Source organism: Leucoraja erinacea, chromosome 13, assembly GCF_028641065.1.
Source record: "Leucoraja erinacea ecotype New England chromosome 13, Leri_hhj_1, whole genome shotgun sequence".
NCBI classification, from domain to species: domain Eukaryota; kingdom Metazoa; phylum Chordata; class Chondrichthyes; order Rajiformes; family Rajidae; genus Leucoraja; species Leucoraja erinaceus.
In genome coordinates, this window is record NC_073389.1 from 22,855,788 (window position 1) to 22,872,090 (window position 16,303).

Below are 16,303 nucleotides of genomic sequence, written 5' to 3' on the forward strand. Positions count from 1 at the left end.
AACTGGGCATTTCCAAATTCCACCTGGGATTTCTACGTTCCACTTTATCTAAGATTTTAGATTGTTGTTTCGAAAAGAATATTGATGGTATTTCTAAACATTATATATTGAATACAGGTTAAATTATGTTAAATTCTGATTTACTTAAAATATATATTATTTTCATATTGAAAATCACACGCTCTCCTTCTCTATAATATATATATATATGGATGTTATCCGTTGTGGCGAATCTTCAGTGAACTCCGTTTGGAGTATACGATGGATAAATCTGCTAAAGAACTAAAAGTGCAACATTAACTTTGAGGAATGTGTGGATGTGACAATGATGTAAGCAAGTATTTAATGACATGTACAACAACTGGGCTGAGAAGTATTGTATTTAGACACGGCCCGTGCGTGTGAACGTGCCAACGATCAGAATATAGGGAAGGGATCGCTTAAAACTGTCCGTCCCCTCCAAAAATAGATATTTGCTTTATGTTATGTAAGGATTCGGTCTGTTTCTTCTGCAAAGGTCTACTTTGCATTACCCCCCAGAGTAGGTTCGTCTGTGTTGACTGCTATGAAGGAAGTGAAGCGATTTTACGACCATGAATCAGACTAGGCTAAATAATCTTGAGAGTAGTGTCCCCTAACGGCGGCTACGTCCACACTCTCTCTCTCAGTGGCTTGCGTTTCCTCGGGCTCGCTGCGTGTCAGCAGCAGAGTACCGTCATCTTCAACACGCACAGCAGACCAAAAGCGCAAATCGCACACTGGTTTATTCAGAAGCTAAAATAAAACCGAGAGAAACCCGGGGGGGGGGGGGGGGGGGGGGGGGGGGGGGGGGGGGTTTGTTGTTAAGTAGCCGGTAGCCTTAAAACAAATCACTAAAATCGGCAGACGGCATCTGTTTAAGTTGAGAGGGGCAAGATTTAATAGGAGAATGTAGAATCGAGGAACTGCAGATGCTGGTTTATATAAACATGACACAATGCTGGAGTAACTCAGCGGGCCAGGTAGCATCTCCGGAGAACATGAATAGTGACGTTACGGAACGGGACCCTACTTCATATCTAATAGGAACCTGCGGGGCACTTTTTCACTGAGGCCGGTGGGTGTATGGAACAAACTGCGTGAGGCAGGTACTATAACAACACGTAAAAGACACTTAGACAGGCACAACGGTAGGTAAGGTTTAGAGGGATTTGGACCAAACGCGGGCAAATGGGGCTTAGATGGGGCATCTTGGTCGGATTAATGGACGAATTGAGCCGAAGGGCCTGTTTCCGTGCTGTTCGACTCTGACTTGCAGGAAATACAAATGCAACATCCACCCAGTATTAAATCAAAGATCGACGGGAACAGCCAGTAAGAGGTGATACTGGCCACGCTGACTGATTAAGATGTTTGATACAGACAATTGTCTTCCTAAATTCCACGGTTCCCAAACAGAAAATATGTCTGTTAAGCGTTTTGCAGTTTTTACGATTGATAATGTATCTTTATAATAGCCCCAAAGGTTATTAACTAGCAATATGGCAAATTAACTTTTCTTTTCAGTATTTATTTTAAAAAAAGGAGCATGCTCCTGTGTTACACCTCTGCCCACAACGTCAGAGACCCGGGATCGATCATGATCTCAGATGCTGTCCGTGTGGAGTTTGCACGTTCTCCATGTGATCGCCTGGTTTCCTCCGGGTGCTCCGGTTTCCTCACATGTCCAACAAGAAGTGTGGGTTTGTAGATTAATTGTCCTCTGTAAATTGCCCACAATGTTTAGGGCGCGGATGCGAAAGTCGATAACCTAGAACTAGTGTGATCGATGGGTGATGTGGACTCGGTGTAATCTTTCAATCAATATAAAATGTACATGCATGTTAACGGTCAGGATTAATCCCTTGTTCCATCTCTGTACCAATGTAGTAACGCCTCCAGTATATTTTAAAATAATTTGCACATTAAAAAAAACGGGTTAAAATTTAATTTGGTGTTGGTGGTTTGACCGTGGTGGCTCCTAGTTAGAGAAAGCCTTGAATCCAGTAGATGCAAGGAACTGCAGATGATGGTTTATACAAAAATAAAACTCAGCAGGCAGCTTCTCGGGATAGAATGGAAGGTGACGTTTTTGGGTGTTTTTATTTGTATACAACAGTATCTGCATTCATTATCCATTAATCGTTGCCGAAGCGAAACGTCACCTATCAATGTTCTCCAGATGTTCTGCCTGAACCGCAGAGTTACTCCACCACTTTGTCTTTCCTTGATTCTAAATTCATCTACGGTCTCACTCCTTACCCAAAACGTAAGTCTGAAGACCCGAAAGGTCGCCCATTCCTTCTCTCCAGCGATGCTGTCTGTTCCGCTGAGTTACTCCCGCATTTTGTGTCACTCCCTACAACCCCTCCATCCCTGGCCTCCGTCATTCCCAATGTGAATTACTTCATCGATAGTGGTAGTGAAGGCTCAAGGAACTGCAGATGCTGGAATCTTGAGGAAACAAGTGTTAGAGGAACTCAGTGGAGAATGTGTGTAGGGGAATGGGCAGATGATATTTCGGGTTGGGACTGATTGGAGTAAAGGAGAGAATCGCAATGACTTCAGTTAGAAGCTCTGGAACTAAACTAACCCCCGACCCAGACTACCCTGATGAAGATAGACACAAAGTGCTGGAGTAACTCAGCGGGTCAGGCTGCATCTCTGGAGAATAAAAGGATGGGTAACGTTTCAGGTAGACTAAAGAGACTCTGCGTGACCCGTTGAGTTACTCAGCACTTTGTGTCTATCTTCGGTATAGACCAGCACCTGCAGTTCCTTTCTACACTACTCTGGCGAAGGCTCGTCGACCCGAAACTCGGTTGTTCTGTGCCCCTAATGCTGTCTGACCTGCTGGGCTTTTTTTTGTTGCGGTCTCTCGTGTCCTTTCCCGTATTTCAGAAGCGTTTAATACTCGCCATGGTCCCATGGCTAAATCTATAGCCTCCCACCCTTATTTTCATCGTGTCATAGTTAGTTCCACTGTTGGCATTTGGGACCAATACATGTATATCGTTGCAATGCAGAATAATATTGAATGGCATTTCCCAGGCATTCACAACGTAGTTAATTTCATTAAATGGAAAAGAGATAATGTGAGCAACGCGGTTATTATATTAATTTTTCTGTGCCACCTCGGGCCATACAGGTCAGACGGTGTAATTCTAAGCTTGCGTGAACAAGCTGGGATTTGGGGCTTGAAATGAACTTTTTTTCCCCCTATGTCACTTTATTTAATACCATACGGACGCACACAAAAAAGAAACGTAGATAATGAAGCAGCATATACAATGTATGAACGATGAGGGGTGATACATGTGGATGATACATCTTAAACTGAATTACAATCACGCTGCCCTTTAGAAGTTGTCAAGCGCCTAGAGTATGATTGTAAGTTCATAAGAGCATATTTAATTAGTCCATTCGGCCCATCGAATCATGGCTGATCTATCTTTCCCTCCCAACCCTATTCCCCTGACACTTATTATTAACCAGTTAGAACTAAACGTTTGGAAATTAACTACAGTATTCGCCTTGCGATTTGAACCTCTCTATCCTCCCCGTTTTTTTATACAACCAATATTTTGCAGATTTTTTTAGTGCAGTAGGGGTTTTTGCAGATATAACTGTGCACCCGAGCACTCTTTAAAGGCGACGTTTTCAGACAGGTGTAGTGTTTTCCCAGCCTCAGCTTAAGTTTCCCAGTACGTTGCGTGGACCAAGTCATCCACGAGTTACTGATGTGAAACTGCCCCCAAATCACCTCTATGTCCCTTGTATAAGTTTAGAAAACAATCAGGGAGGATCAAGGAGAAAGAGCTGCACGTTCTCTGTTTTCTACTTAAAGGTGTCGAGTGCAGGTGTTGCTGACACCCTCTAGCGCTCAGTGTCAGCTCCTCTTGACCCGCCGGTCCAGATACGTCGGTCAGCTTCTGCCCATGCCCCCCCATGCCCTCCACCTCCCCCCCCCCCCTCATGCCCTCCTCCCCTCCCCCCTCATGCCCCTCCTCCCCTCCCCCCTCATGCCCCCTCCTCTTCCCTCCTCCCCATCATCCCCTCCCCCCCTAATCCCCCTCCCTCTCCAATCCTCCCCCCTCCACTGCTCCCTTCCTTTCATCCGCCCTTCCTCGTCCCCTCCCCTCCTACGCCCTCCTCTCATCCCCCTCACCCCCCCCCACACCCACATACCTCCTCTCCCCTCATGCCCCTTCCTCTCCCTCATTCCCCCCCCCCCTCATGACCCCGTACTCTTATGCCCCCTGTTCTTCCCTCCCCCTCCCTCCCCTCACTCTCACCTCCCCTCATCTCTCCCTCTCCATTCATCCGCCTTCTCATCATCCCCCCCTCCCATCTCCCTTCACCACCTCCCTCATCTCCCCCCCCCCTCCTCGCCCCTCCCCATCTCCCTCCCCCCCCCCCCCCCCCCTCTCCCTCCCCTCATCCCCCTCGCCTCCCCTCCCCCCTCCTCCCCCCTCCCTCCCCTCACCCCCCCTCCCTCCCCCCCCCCCTCCCCTCACCCTCTCTCCCTCTCCTTCCCCTCTCCCCCCACCACCCCACCCCCTCCCCTCCCCTCGTCCCCCTCGTCACCCCCACCCCCCCCTCCTCGCACCCTCCCCGCCCGCACACATCCCTCCCTTCAAAACCCCACATGTCAGCACTGTCTCTCTCTGAGGAGGGAGGAAGGGAAGAAGAAAAACAAGAGAATGCCAAACGCCAACCTTGTTTCTTACCGCTGATGTTTGAAGAGGAGAGAGAGGGAGGGAGAGATAGAGGGAGGGAGAGATAGAGAGAGGGAGAGATAGATAGAAAGAGAGAGATAGCAAGTTCCACCCAGTGTGAGCGGCGGAGTCGGCGAGTGAGCTGCGGAAAGTTGTCAATGTGTGGCTGGCTCGCCTGAGGAGAGGCTGCGAGCAACAACACCCCCCCTCAAAGCTCGGTCTCCCCCCTTCCCCTCCACCCGGGGACACCACATTTAAAACACCGAAGACTTTTATTATTTTTCCCCACACATCGGCGAGAGACAGTTAATACTTGTTTTTCTCATCACCACCATCAGGATCTTAGTGTTATCATCATCGTTCAACCACCAGAGAGAGATAGAAGAGAGATAGATTTTGTTTTAAAGTGCAAGGATTTATGAGGCGTGGGGGTTGATTTGTTTCTCCCGCCTAATGGCCGGTGTTGAGAGGAAGGGGCGCCGGGTCGCCGAGTGACCGCCCGCCGCCCGCCGCCGGCCCGGAGACCGAGGGCTACAGCGACTGCAACACCAACTGACGATGGCTCTGTCAGTCTGGACGTGAGCGGACAACCGGAGGAGGGCAGCCGCAACAACTCTTCTCTCTCTCTCTCTCTCCCTCTCTCTCTCTCTTATTTATTATTAATTTATTATTTCTTTCCTTCAAACAATTTTTCGGACAGTCGGCGGGCCTACCTGGTGCCTCGCTGTCTCCCCGGCCGCAGCCGCTCGGCTCGGAGGCAGTGCTGAAGAGAGAGAGAGAGAGAGAGAGGAACAAATAACACAAGAGAGAAGGGTTTGGGGTTTTCTCTCCCTCTTTTCGTTTGAGCGCTCTGAAGGATGGTTTTGATCGTGAGCTTCGGCATCTTCCTGCTTCTCTCTCACCGGGTACTCAACGCCGACAGTCACCTTCCCACAGAAGGTAAGAGAGGGCGCCGGCGGGCAAAGTGACAGCCACTCAACAGCATCTTGAACTTTCGCAGCTCAGCCGGCAGCCGGCCCCTGGGCTCTCGCTTGCAAACCACTGTCCCCCCCCTGTTAAAGTGGCCAGAGGGAGGGGGGTGGGGGGGCACTATTCTTTGAAGTGACCAAAATGATTTTTATTTTACAATTGTAACCACAGCCGTGTTTTAATTTTATTCTCGTAAACCGTATTCTCCACCCCCCACCCCCTTTCATTTCTCAATAATCCACCGCAAGGTTGGACCTTCTCAATCTTCTATTATTGCATCTGAAAATAACACCTTTCCACAAGTTGGAGCTGAACTGATGCAAAATGGTAATGAGTTAGAGCGAGAGAGAGACACACACGCAAGAAACTGCAGATGTTTGAGTCTGAAATGCAAGGAGTTTGATAACATAGGCTGTGTTTATTTATAAACTCTGAAAATCGCACTTGGAGTTGTACTTTAACTTCAACAGTGGGCAGTAGGGCAATCATTCGGTGTTTAAAACATTGCAATTTTTATTTTGCAGACGGTTCCTCAAAATGTAACAAATTGGCGTGTGTTGCAATTTCAGTTCATTTCCCGATTAAGCTATTTGTAATGCATCATGTCGACCTAATTGATCATGCTGCATTGTTTGCGGATTATATAGTGTTCAGGATAGAGCCGTTTAAATATATATATATAATTTTAAATAGTTTTAAACTACTTTGGTATTAATTTACCATGGGTTGGCTAATGAAATTAAAGGTTAGGATAGCAGCAAATTTAAATTACAGTTGTCGGCCTTGCTGCTGAAGGCCCACATCGAAGTACTTCATGATTCAATCTTTGTAAAACTACGAGATTAAACTATAATCCGTTTACCGCGAATATTTAGAGAACAGGGTCGACATCCTTCGAGATTGAATGATGATGACCAACATTTTACATCATAATATCTCTTGAGTGCGCTAAACTAGTTTTAAAGTTTATCATTTGTAAATGACAACCGCAAGGTTACTACAGCGACGGCAGCTGCATTCAGGAAATAAGTGTATGGTATTATTCGGCGGCTTTACATAATTTTAATAAAGTTGAGATTGGGCCGTGCTAAAATAAACCTTAATGTTGATTTTGATGTGACAATCCCTGGAAATTAGAGCAAGGTTTGGGTCAAACTTATGGGCAGTGTTGCAGAGATGCATTAACAGGGGACAATAACTATTTATCTTTTCCTCTGAAATTAACCAATACATTATTTAATGTCATCATTCCAATACAACATATCATAGCTAAATGTGCACGTTTTAATGTGTGAATCAAAGTAATGTTTACATCAACGCAACAGAAGAAAGCAAAATACTACACGAACTATCGCAAAGTATTTTAGTTTGGCATTCCCGTGGTGGTGGTGCTTTCTGTTTCATGGTGAGTGTACAACATGTAAATTGATTTAAATAACTGTAAATTTATATATTTAAATAGCATTTAAAATCTATTTAATGTTTTTAAGTGTTATTTCCTTAATGTATTTAAAATCAGTAGTTTCTGAACTAATAAGAGTCCCAATGAGTCTCCTTTAATTAAGAATATAACCGTTTAAATTTTGGTGGTTAATTGATTTATTTAGGAAATTAATCCTTGGAACTAAAACGTCAATATAGTTAACTACAAAGACACAGTTAGATTTAATACTGCAACCTGCAAAATGTAAATTCTTATAGCCAACAGAGTACTTCAGGTGGTCCCCAATAAAGTAACATTTAACTTTAAATTGTCTGTATTCAGGTTTAGACACTAATGTACAATAGATCTCAGAAAGTAATGTCTGCAATTGGTTATGGATTTAGGGCAAGGATTTTATAATTACATGAGTTTTCATTTGGTAAGTTGCAATAATACGTGCTAAAGATTGGACAAATGTGACGTACAAAGTAATCTGAACACCTAGCTAAAAGATATTGCTTTCGTTGTTATTATGATAAAAGTGTCACATCTGTCATAAATTGCTCTAACTGTTTTGATACTGAAACCCACGATTTGCTAGAGGGTGGCAAAACGTTTCAAGTCGAACAAAGGCACAGGAATAGAATGCGCAGTTATTTATTGTTATAACCATAAAATATTTAGAAAGCATCAGTGGACAATTTACTGATTTATGTTCATTAATTTATTCAGTTTAATTATATTTCTATGTTAAAGTAATAGTGAAGTTAGTGGTTTTTATTATAAGACCATAAGACATAGGAGTTATGCATGTGAAAATGCAAAAGCAACTTCATATGAAAACCACCTAGGCAATTAAACACAAAAGTCTGAACTACCCAAATCTCTGTTAAATAGCACAATAATTACTTGCAAACTACCACTTATTAAAATAGATTGAGTGGTGTGCATTACTTATGTGCGAAAGATGAAGGAAAAATTGTCTTTAAATTGGCAATTTTAATTCATCTATCAATTACCAACATGGTAAGTTTTTGTTTTGGCTTGTCAAGATCTATAGATTGTTAACTAACAATTAAAATTCTGGAGTCTTGGCTTTGAGGTTAGAATTGTTGGGCATCACTCTTTTGCGCAATGAAAATTATTTTTCCCTTTTAAGCTCATCGTATGTGATTGAGCAGTCATTCATCGCTCGCATGTATGCATTTTTTTCTAATCCTTAGAATGATAATTTCACGGTTTCTTATTGGAAAAGAAGCTGCATAGTTACTTTTCCTTGTTGGGTTTGGCTCCAGAAGTCCTTTGTCCCACGCAGCAATACTTTCAACAAACTTGCAGCTGAAAAATATAAATTTTCTATGGAATGGCAAGTCTCAATAATGGCTAAAGTGATTAAATGGTCAAACTATTGCTCAGAATGTTGGGGGGGGGGGGGGAGGGGATGGCACATTTGCTGAACGTATGCAGTAAATTGCAGTCTTAAACAACAATTTAGTACTTCATTATAATGCTTAAAAAAACATTCTTCAATTTGGCCATTCTGCAAGTTTTATTCTTTCAAAGATTTTTGATCATTTACATGGATCAGCAAAATAATGGCACTATTTCAGTCACATTTCAGAAATTGGTGAAATATTGTAATCATTTCAAAACTGAGTACGGTGGATCTTGAATAATCAAATTTGGAATTAGAATAGATTGAATTTGGTCGCTGAAACATGGCATCTATTATTCCACGGTATTTGGAACTACATCCACCATCCATCTTTGCTGCCTTTATTTTGCAAGAGCCATGTCACAAAGAAAATTACGATGACCAATATTTGCGTAGTTTCTGAAGAGTACGTAGAACCTTTTTTGTATGAAAAAATCCATTAATTATGAACAGTTTACATTTAGTATTGGGGCTGAGAAAAAAATTCCATGAATTTGACTGATTGTAAGTGGTAATGTTTAACATTTTAAATTATTGATATGTTTTAAAAATCTATGTAATCAGGATTCATTGTATGGAGTTGTAGCACAATGTAAATTTTGAGTGGCATTGGGGTTCCTAAGTGCACCCTAAAATAGCACCAGATTCATTAAAATAAGTCATTTAGAGTCATCGACTCATACAGTGTGGAAACAGGTCCTTTGGTGCAACTTGCCCAGGCTGACCAACATGTCCCATCTACATTAGTCCCACCTGTCTGCGTTTGACCCATATCCTAAACCTGTCCTGTCCATGTATTGGTCCAAATGTCTTTTAAACGTTGGGATAATACTTTCCTCAACTATCTCCTCTGGCAGCTTGTTCCATATACACACCACCTTTTGTATTTTTGTTTTAAAGTTGCCCCTTAGGTTCTTATTAAATCTTCCCTCCTTAGACTTAAAACTACGTCCTGTGGTTCTTGATTCCCCAACACTGGACAAAAGACTGTGCACTTACCCCATCTATTCGCATATCAAATTTGACTTCCCTAAATGGAACTGTGGGAAATTGGTTTTGTAATGCTTCTGTTGCACAGTTTTTTAGGTTGCGTCTTCAATTAGGGGTCAAATGATTACAACCTGCAGGGAGTTATAGTTTTAAAAGTTTGTTGAGGTCAAGAACATTTTGTCATTTGCATGGAATGTGAACCGGAGCAATGAAATTCGTGCCTGCTGCAGCTTTACGAGCACATGTTGCGCAACAACAAATAAATAGGGCAGTCACGGTGGCACAGCGGTAGAGTTGCTGCCTTACAGCAAAATGCAGCGCCAGAGACCCGGGTTCGATCCCGACTACGGGTGCTGTCTGTATGGAGTTTGTACGTTCTCCCTGTGATCTGCGTCGGTTTTCTCCGAGATCTTCAGTTTCCTCCCACACTTCAAAGACGTACAGGTTTGTAGGTTAATCGGCTTGATTAATTGGCTTGATAGAAATGTTAAAATTGCCCAAGTTGGCGATATGCAGAGTACTGCCCTTCTAACTACAAAATTCAGAAGGTTCAGAAGGTTCAAATATACCATAAATTATCAATAATTTGAAGTAAACGACACCATGATGGTGCAAAAACCAAAGTGCCTAGAGCAAACATCGATGTACAAAGTGGCGCAGTGGTTTGGCGCTGAGGTAGGGTTGCGGTTAGGGTTGTGCAGTGTGGCTCAAGAAACTAATGGAAATAAGCTGAATGAAAAAAGGTGAATTTATTATGGGGAACAAGGAAATGGCAGATGAGTTGAACAGGTACTTTGGATCCGTCTTCACTAAGGAGGACACCAACAATCTTCCTGATATACTAGTGGCCAAAGGATCTGGGGTGATGGAGGAATTGAAGGAAATCCACATTAGGCAGAAAATGGTGTTGGGTAGACTGATGGGATTGAAGGCTGATAAATCCCCAGGGCCTGATGGCCTGCATCCAAGGGTATTTAGGGAAGTGGCTCTAGAAATTGTGGATGCATTGGTGATAATTTTCCAATGTTCTATAGATTCAGGTAATGTTATCCCACTTTTTAAGAAAGGCGGGAGAGAGAAAATATGAAATTATAGACCAGTTAGCCTGACATCGGTGGTGGGGAAAATGCTGGAGTCAATTATAAAAGATGAAATAGCGGCACATTTGGATAGCAGTAACAGGATCGGTCCGAGTCAGCATGGATTTACGAAGGGGAAATCGTGCTTGACTAATCTTCTGGAATTTTTTGAGGATGTAACTAGGAAAATAGACAAGGGAGAGCCAGTGAATGTAGTGTACCTGGACTTTCAGAAGCACTTGATAAGGTCCCATATAGGAGATTAGTGGGCAAAATTAGGGCATATGGTATTGGGGAGTAGAGTGCTGACATGGGCAGTAAATTGGTTGGCAGACAGGAAACAAAGAGCAGGGATTAATGGGTCCCTTTCAGAATGGCAGGCAGTGAATAGTGGGGTGCCGCAAGGCTCGGAGCTGGGACCGCAGCTATTTAAAATATACATCAAAGATTTAGATGAAGGGATTCAAAGTAACATTAGCAAATATGCAGATGACACAAAGCTGGGTGGCAGTGTGAACTATGAGGTGGATGCTATGAGAATGCAGGGTGACTTGGACAGGTTGGGTGAGTGGGCAGATGCATGGCAGATGCAGTTTAATGTGGATAAATGTGAGGTTATCCACTTTGGCAGCAAAAACAGGAAGGCAGATTACTATCTAAATGGTGCCAAGTTGGGAAAAGGGAAAGTATAATGGGATCTGGGGGGGTCCTTGTTCATCAGTCAATGAAAGTAAGCATGCAGGCAGTGAAGAAAGCAAATGGCATGTTGGCCTTTATAACAAGAGGAGTTGAGTATAGGAGCAAAGAGGTCCTTCTGCAGTTGTAAAGGGCCCTAGTGAGACCACACCTGGAGTTTTGTGTGTAGTTTTGGTCCCCTAATTTGAGGAAAGACATTCTTGCTATTGAGGGAGTGCAGCGTATGTTTACAAGGTTAATTCCCGGGATGGCGGGACTGTCATATGCTGAGAGAATGGAGCGGCTGGGCTTATACACTCTGGGGTTTAGAAGGATGAGAGGGTATCTTATTGAAACATATAAGATTATTAAGGATTTGGACACGATAGAGGCAGGAAACATGTTCCTGATGTTGGGGGAGTCCAGAACCAGGGGCCACTGTTTAAGAATAAGGGATAAGCTATTTCAGAACGGAGACGAGGAAACATTTTTTCTCACAGACAGTTGTGAGTCTGTGGAATTCTCTGCCTCAGAGGGCGGCGGAGGCAGGTTCTCTGGATACTTTCAAGAGAGAGCTAGATAGGGCTCTTAAAGATAGCGGAGTCAGGGGATATGGGGAGAAGGCAGGAACGGGGTACTGAGTGGGGGTGATCAGCCATGATCACATTGAATGGCAGTGCTGGCTCGAAGGGTCGAATGGCCTACTCCTGCACCAATCGTCTATAAGCTGTTCTTGAACTTGCAGGTAATGATTCACAGACTCCTGTACCTTCGCTGGAAGGCGCTATAGGTGCATCAAATCTAGGACAAATAGACTCAGGAATAGTTGTTTTCCGAAAATCTTAACTACTCTTAATTCACACATGCACTGACTTCACAGCCCAACACCCGGACTTCCATCTATTATATCCACGTACTGAAATTTGGAACTGTAATGTGTATTGTAACTGTAATTTTTAACATTTTTTTAAAAACATTTTTAATATTTAATATAATCTTTAAACATCTCCTTCACCATTTTGCCTTTATAGATATGTATATAGAGCCGCAGAATTGTGCACCTATCCTCCCTTTTGTTTTTGTTTTCTGTTTCTTGTTTTTTGTACTAAATTATATGTATGCACTGAGTACGAGCTGCTTTTAATCACATGTATAGTGACAATAAATGGCATATCTATATCTATCTAGTGGTAGTAGCGAGGAGAGACCATGGTCAAGGTGAAACAAGTCTTTGATATTAGCTGCCTTCTTGAGGCAGTGATTCGTGTAGATACCTTCGATCAGTACCTGTGATGGACTAGGTAATGTTCCCCACTTATTAAACTGGTTTACATAGCCATCTTTCTTTAAAAAGTGCAGAAACACCTTTTTAGCCCTGAGGTTTAGTTACAAACATTAAAGAAAGGTGTTTATCCTTTCTGTCAGTTTTTGTGATCAATGAAATTGGTATATAAATTAAATGCCGGATGAAGTGGAAGTGCCGAACGTATAGTTTCATATTTGGCTGCTCTTCTTTTAATCCAAAATATACCAATGAAGCAATTTGAGCTTCAAGAAAACCCTTGTGCAGCAATTGAATTTTTCAGAATCATTTTTAATGTCGGTCTTTGCAGCTGAACTATTTTTTTCTATTTTCTGCTTGGCTTTGTGCCCACAATTGCATTGCTAACGTTTCTATAGCTGGCAGCGTGGGGAGCTAGGTATGAGTCTTTTCAATGTTTGTTGCATCCTCTGCTGTGCAATCCTGAAACTTCCTTGAGCCTTCTTGCTGTTAAGGAGAAAGGAACTTATCTGTTCTATATCACAAAGCTTATTACCCAAAATACTTGCAGCTGTGCTATCTGTTCCCTATTACCTTTACTTTCATTTTTTTGTAATTGGATAGATTACTATTATGGGTGGCACAGTGGCGCTACGAGTAGAGCTGCTGCCTCGCAGCACCTGGTGCAATCCTGACCCCGGGTGCTGTCGGTGTGGAGCTTGTACTTTTTCCCTGTGCCCGCATGGGTTTCTTCCAGTTGCTCCGGTTTCATCCACATCCCAAAGACGGGTTGTAGGTTAATTGGTCCTAGTGTGTAGGGAGTGGATGCGAATGTGAGATAACAAAGAACTAGTGTGACAAGTGATCGGTGTTCGGCATCGACTTGCTGGGCCGAAGGACCCGTTTCCATGCTGGAGATTAGTTGAGAATACAGGATGACCTGGTTATGTTGATCAAGGTGACTCGAATCAATTAATAATCCACGAGAAATCTGGATAGGGCGACAAAGCAACACAGCAGTAGAGTTGCTGCCTTACAACGCCAGAGACTGGACGTTGATCCCGACTACAGGTGCTCTCTGTACGGAGTTTATACATTCTCCCTGTGACCGAGTGTGGTTTTTCCGGGTGCTCTAGTTTCCTCCCACATTCCAAAGATGTGCAGATTTGTAGATTAATTGGCTTCTGTAAATTGTCTCTAGTGTTTAGTATAGACCTTGTGTGCGGGGGATTGTTGTCGATTGCAGAATTGGTGGGCCGAAGGGTATATTTCCTAGCTGAATCTCTAAAACTAAAACTTAATGAGCCAAAGCAGGAAAAGTGGACAGATAAGTACCTTTGTGTTCAAGAAGGAACTGCAGATGCTGGAAAATCGAAGGTACACAAAAATGCTGGAGAAACTCAGCGGGTGCAGCAGCATCTATGGAGCGAAGGAAATGGGTAACGTTTCAGGCCGGAACCCGGAAGGGTTTCGGCCTGAAACGTTACCTATTTCCTTCGCTCCATAGATGCTGCTGCACCCGCTGAGATAAGTACCTTTTGTTGGCCTTAGATGTAAAGCACAAGCAAATGTGTAACTCAGCTAGACTGTACGAAACTGACTGTCTTGGATTTGTCAATTGCCATTTCTTTAATGTTTAGACGCAAATGGGTGATATATTACAAAACCAACAATGCCGGCAAAGTTGCCCACTTTAAATATATTGATGAATGAATCAACTCTTGTTACAAGAAAGCTGTAACGTTTTTTTTTAAATGTAAAATAAAACAAGGATCCAAACAATATAGCTGGTTGTTAAAAAGCAAGAAAACTGAAATAAAAACAAAATAGTAGAAATATTTGGCAGGTGAGACAACAGTTCAGAGAGAAATAAAGGCAATGCTTCAGATTGATGACCTTCCACGATTTGCGGTTGACTGTTTATCTCTCTTCACATATTTCCAGCATTTTCTGTTCCTGGTGTAGATGATAATATAGGTTAACATCAGCCATCTTAAACACTGTGCTGAAATGCATCTTGATAGTGGAAAGGTTAATGTTCTCGTGGTAGTTGTGTTGAACTCAATATTGCAACACATACTGTGAAGCTATTATTGTTTTTATTAGTTTATAAGGCACAGCCTATAATGTAACAAAGGTTTTCCATGCATAGTTCTGTTTCAGTTCATAATGTATTTGAGACATTTTATTTTCTAATAATTTAAAATGAACTAATTTAAAGTGGGGAAATAAAACACTAAAAATAATGGAAGCAGTATGTTTAGAAATGTGTGATTTGTTCAATTATCTTGATGCAGGATTGCTTGTTGCAGCAAATATAGATTATGTTGGTCAGAGGAAAGTTTGTATTCCTCTATTGCAAGCAGTTTTATGAAGATTGTAATCTGGATTAAATTGAATTGAAACTGGTATTTTTAACAAAAAAGTACAGCCTATGTGGATTTATTAGACATGTCATGTCTGACAAATTTAACGAGTGTTTAGTTCAATGTTAACAGTGGGTGTTCACTGGGTGGATTTTCAAATGTTAGGTGAAGGGGAGCATTGGAAGTGCTCAGGCTGAAGGTTGCTTTAAAGGAATTGCAGAAACATGGGTAGGAAGTTAATAGATTAGAGTTCATAAATATGCTTTGGACTAGATGTTCATTAGTTGGAATCGGCCAACACTGAACCCCCCTTTCTCCATGGACAAATTGGAGTGTGATAACCCAATCTCAAATTTTGTTCAGAATAGTTAAAGTAAAATGATTTGCTAGCAAAGATGAAGTAAATATTTTTCAAATAATCAGTGCAGTCTTGGTGAACAAAACTGCATCCTGTGTTGCAATTTTTTTTAATATTTTTTTTAAACGGCAGGGCTATCGCTGTATGGCTCAAATCATATCTACCTGTAATTATGATTCTTTATCCTCACAAAGATGCAGAATCCTCAGTTGAAATGGAGACTGCAAGTACTTTGGAAGTATTTTAAAAATGGATGAAACATTACTAAAGTAAACTCAAAGTGAATGCAGTTTTTCATCCTCTAAAACCTTGCCATTTTTCCTAAAATCTGGGAGTCGGGCAATGTCAAAGTAACATGAAATGGTCATTTGACTTTGTTTACTTAAATTCAATAGGGGTCATTGCAAGTCGCATCAATCCAAAATAATTGTCATATTCATTTAAATAAAATAAAGTTGCTTTATTTTTTCAGATTATTTGATTATTTGTTTGTGCAAATAATCAAATAATCTGAAAAAAAAAATCCAGACCAGACCATCCCACGCATCGTGAATGACTGCCCAGGGCTTTTCCCTGGGGACATCAAAGCCATCCACCTTGTAACTGATGCTGTCCTGGCCTGGATGTCTACCCTTGATCTACAACTTTAGGCTGTGCACGCCATACGCAAAAAGAAGATTTGATCATATTAATCTGTTGCTCTATGATGTCCATGGATAGAAATCCTACAGATTTGCGCCTGATTTCAGCCACATTTTCTGAGAGAGAATTTGTAAAGAAAACATTTTGGTTGCCATCTTTTGAACATGTTTGTGTTTAACGTTCGGACATTTGTTGGTAAATAGAAAGTTTTCTTTAGAAAGAGACTCGGCAACCAAAGGATACAAGCTAAAGATGATTAACAATATAACCAAATAATTTGCAGTGTGCTACCTAAATGGGTTGTGGAAGCAGAATCAAAAGGAAATTCTGAAAGGAAGTGGGTATGTGATTATATTAAATATTTGTTAC

At 42.1% G+C, this 16,303-nt stretch overlaps 1 protein-coding gene across 1 annotated transcript in view; it reads left to right on the forward strand.

Annotated features, from left to right (window-relative positions):
- Positions 1-5,539: 5,539 nt before the first annotated feature.
- Positions 5,540-16,303, forward strand: part of epha6 (eph receptor A6) — a 486,126-nt gene continuing 475,362 nt past the window's right edge. The window contains exon 1 of the mRNA XM_055644571.1: positions 5,540-5,675. Within this exon, the coding sequence (XP_055500546.1) occupies positions 5,594-5,675 (82 nt within the window). The 5' untranslated portion in view covers positions 5,540-5,593. The remainder of the gene's footprint in view (positions 5,676-16,303) is intronic.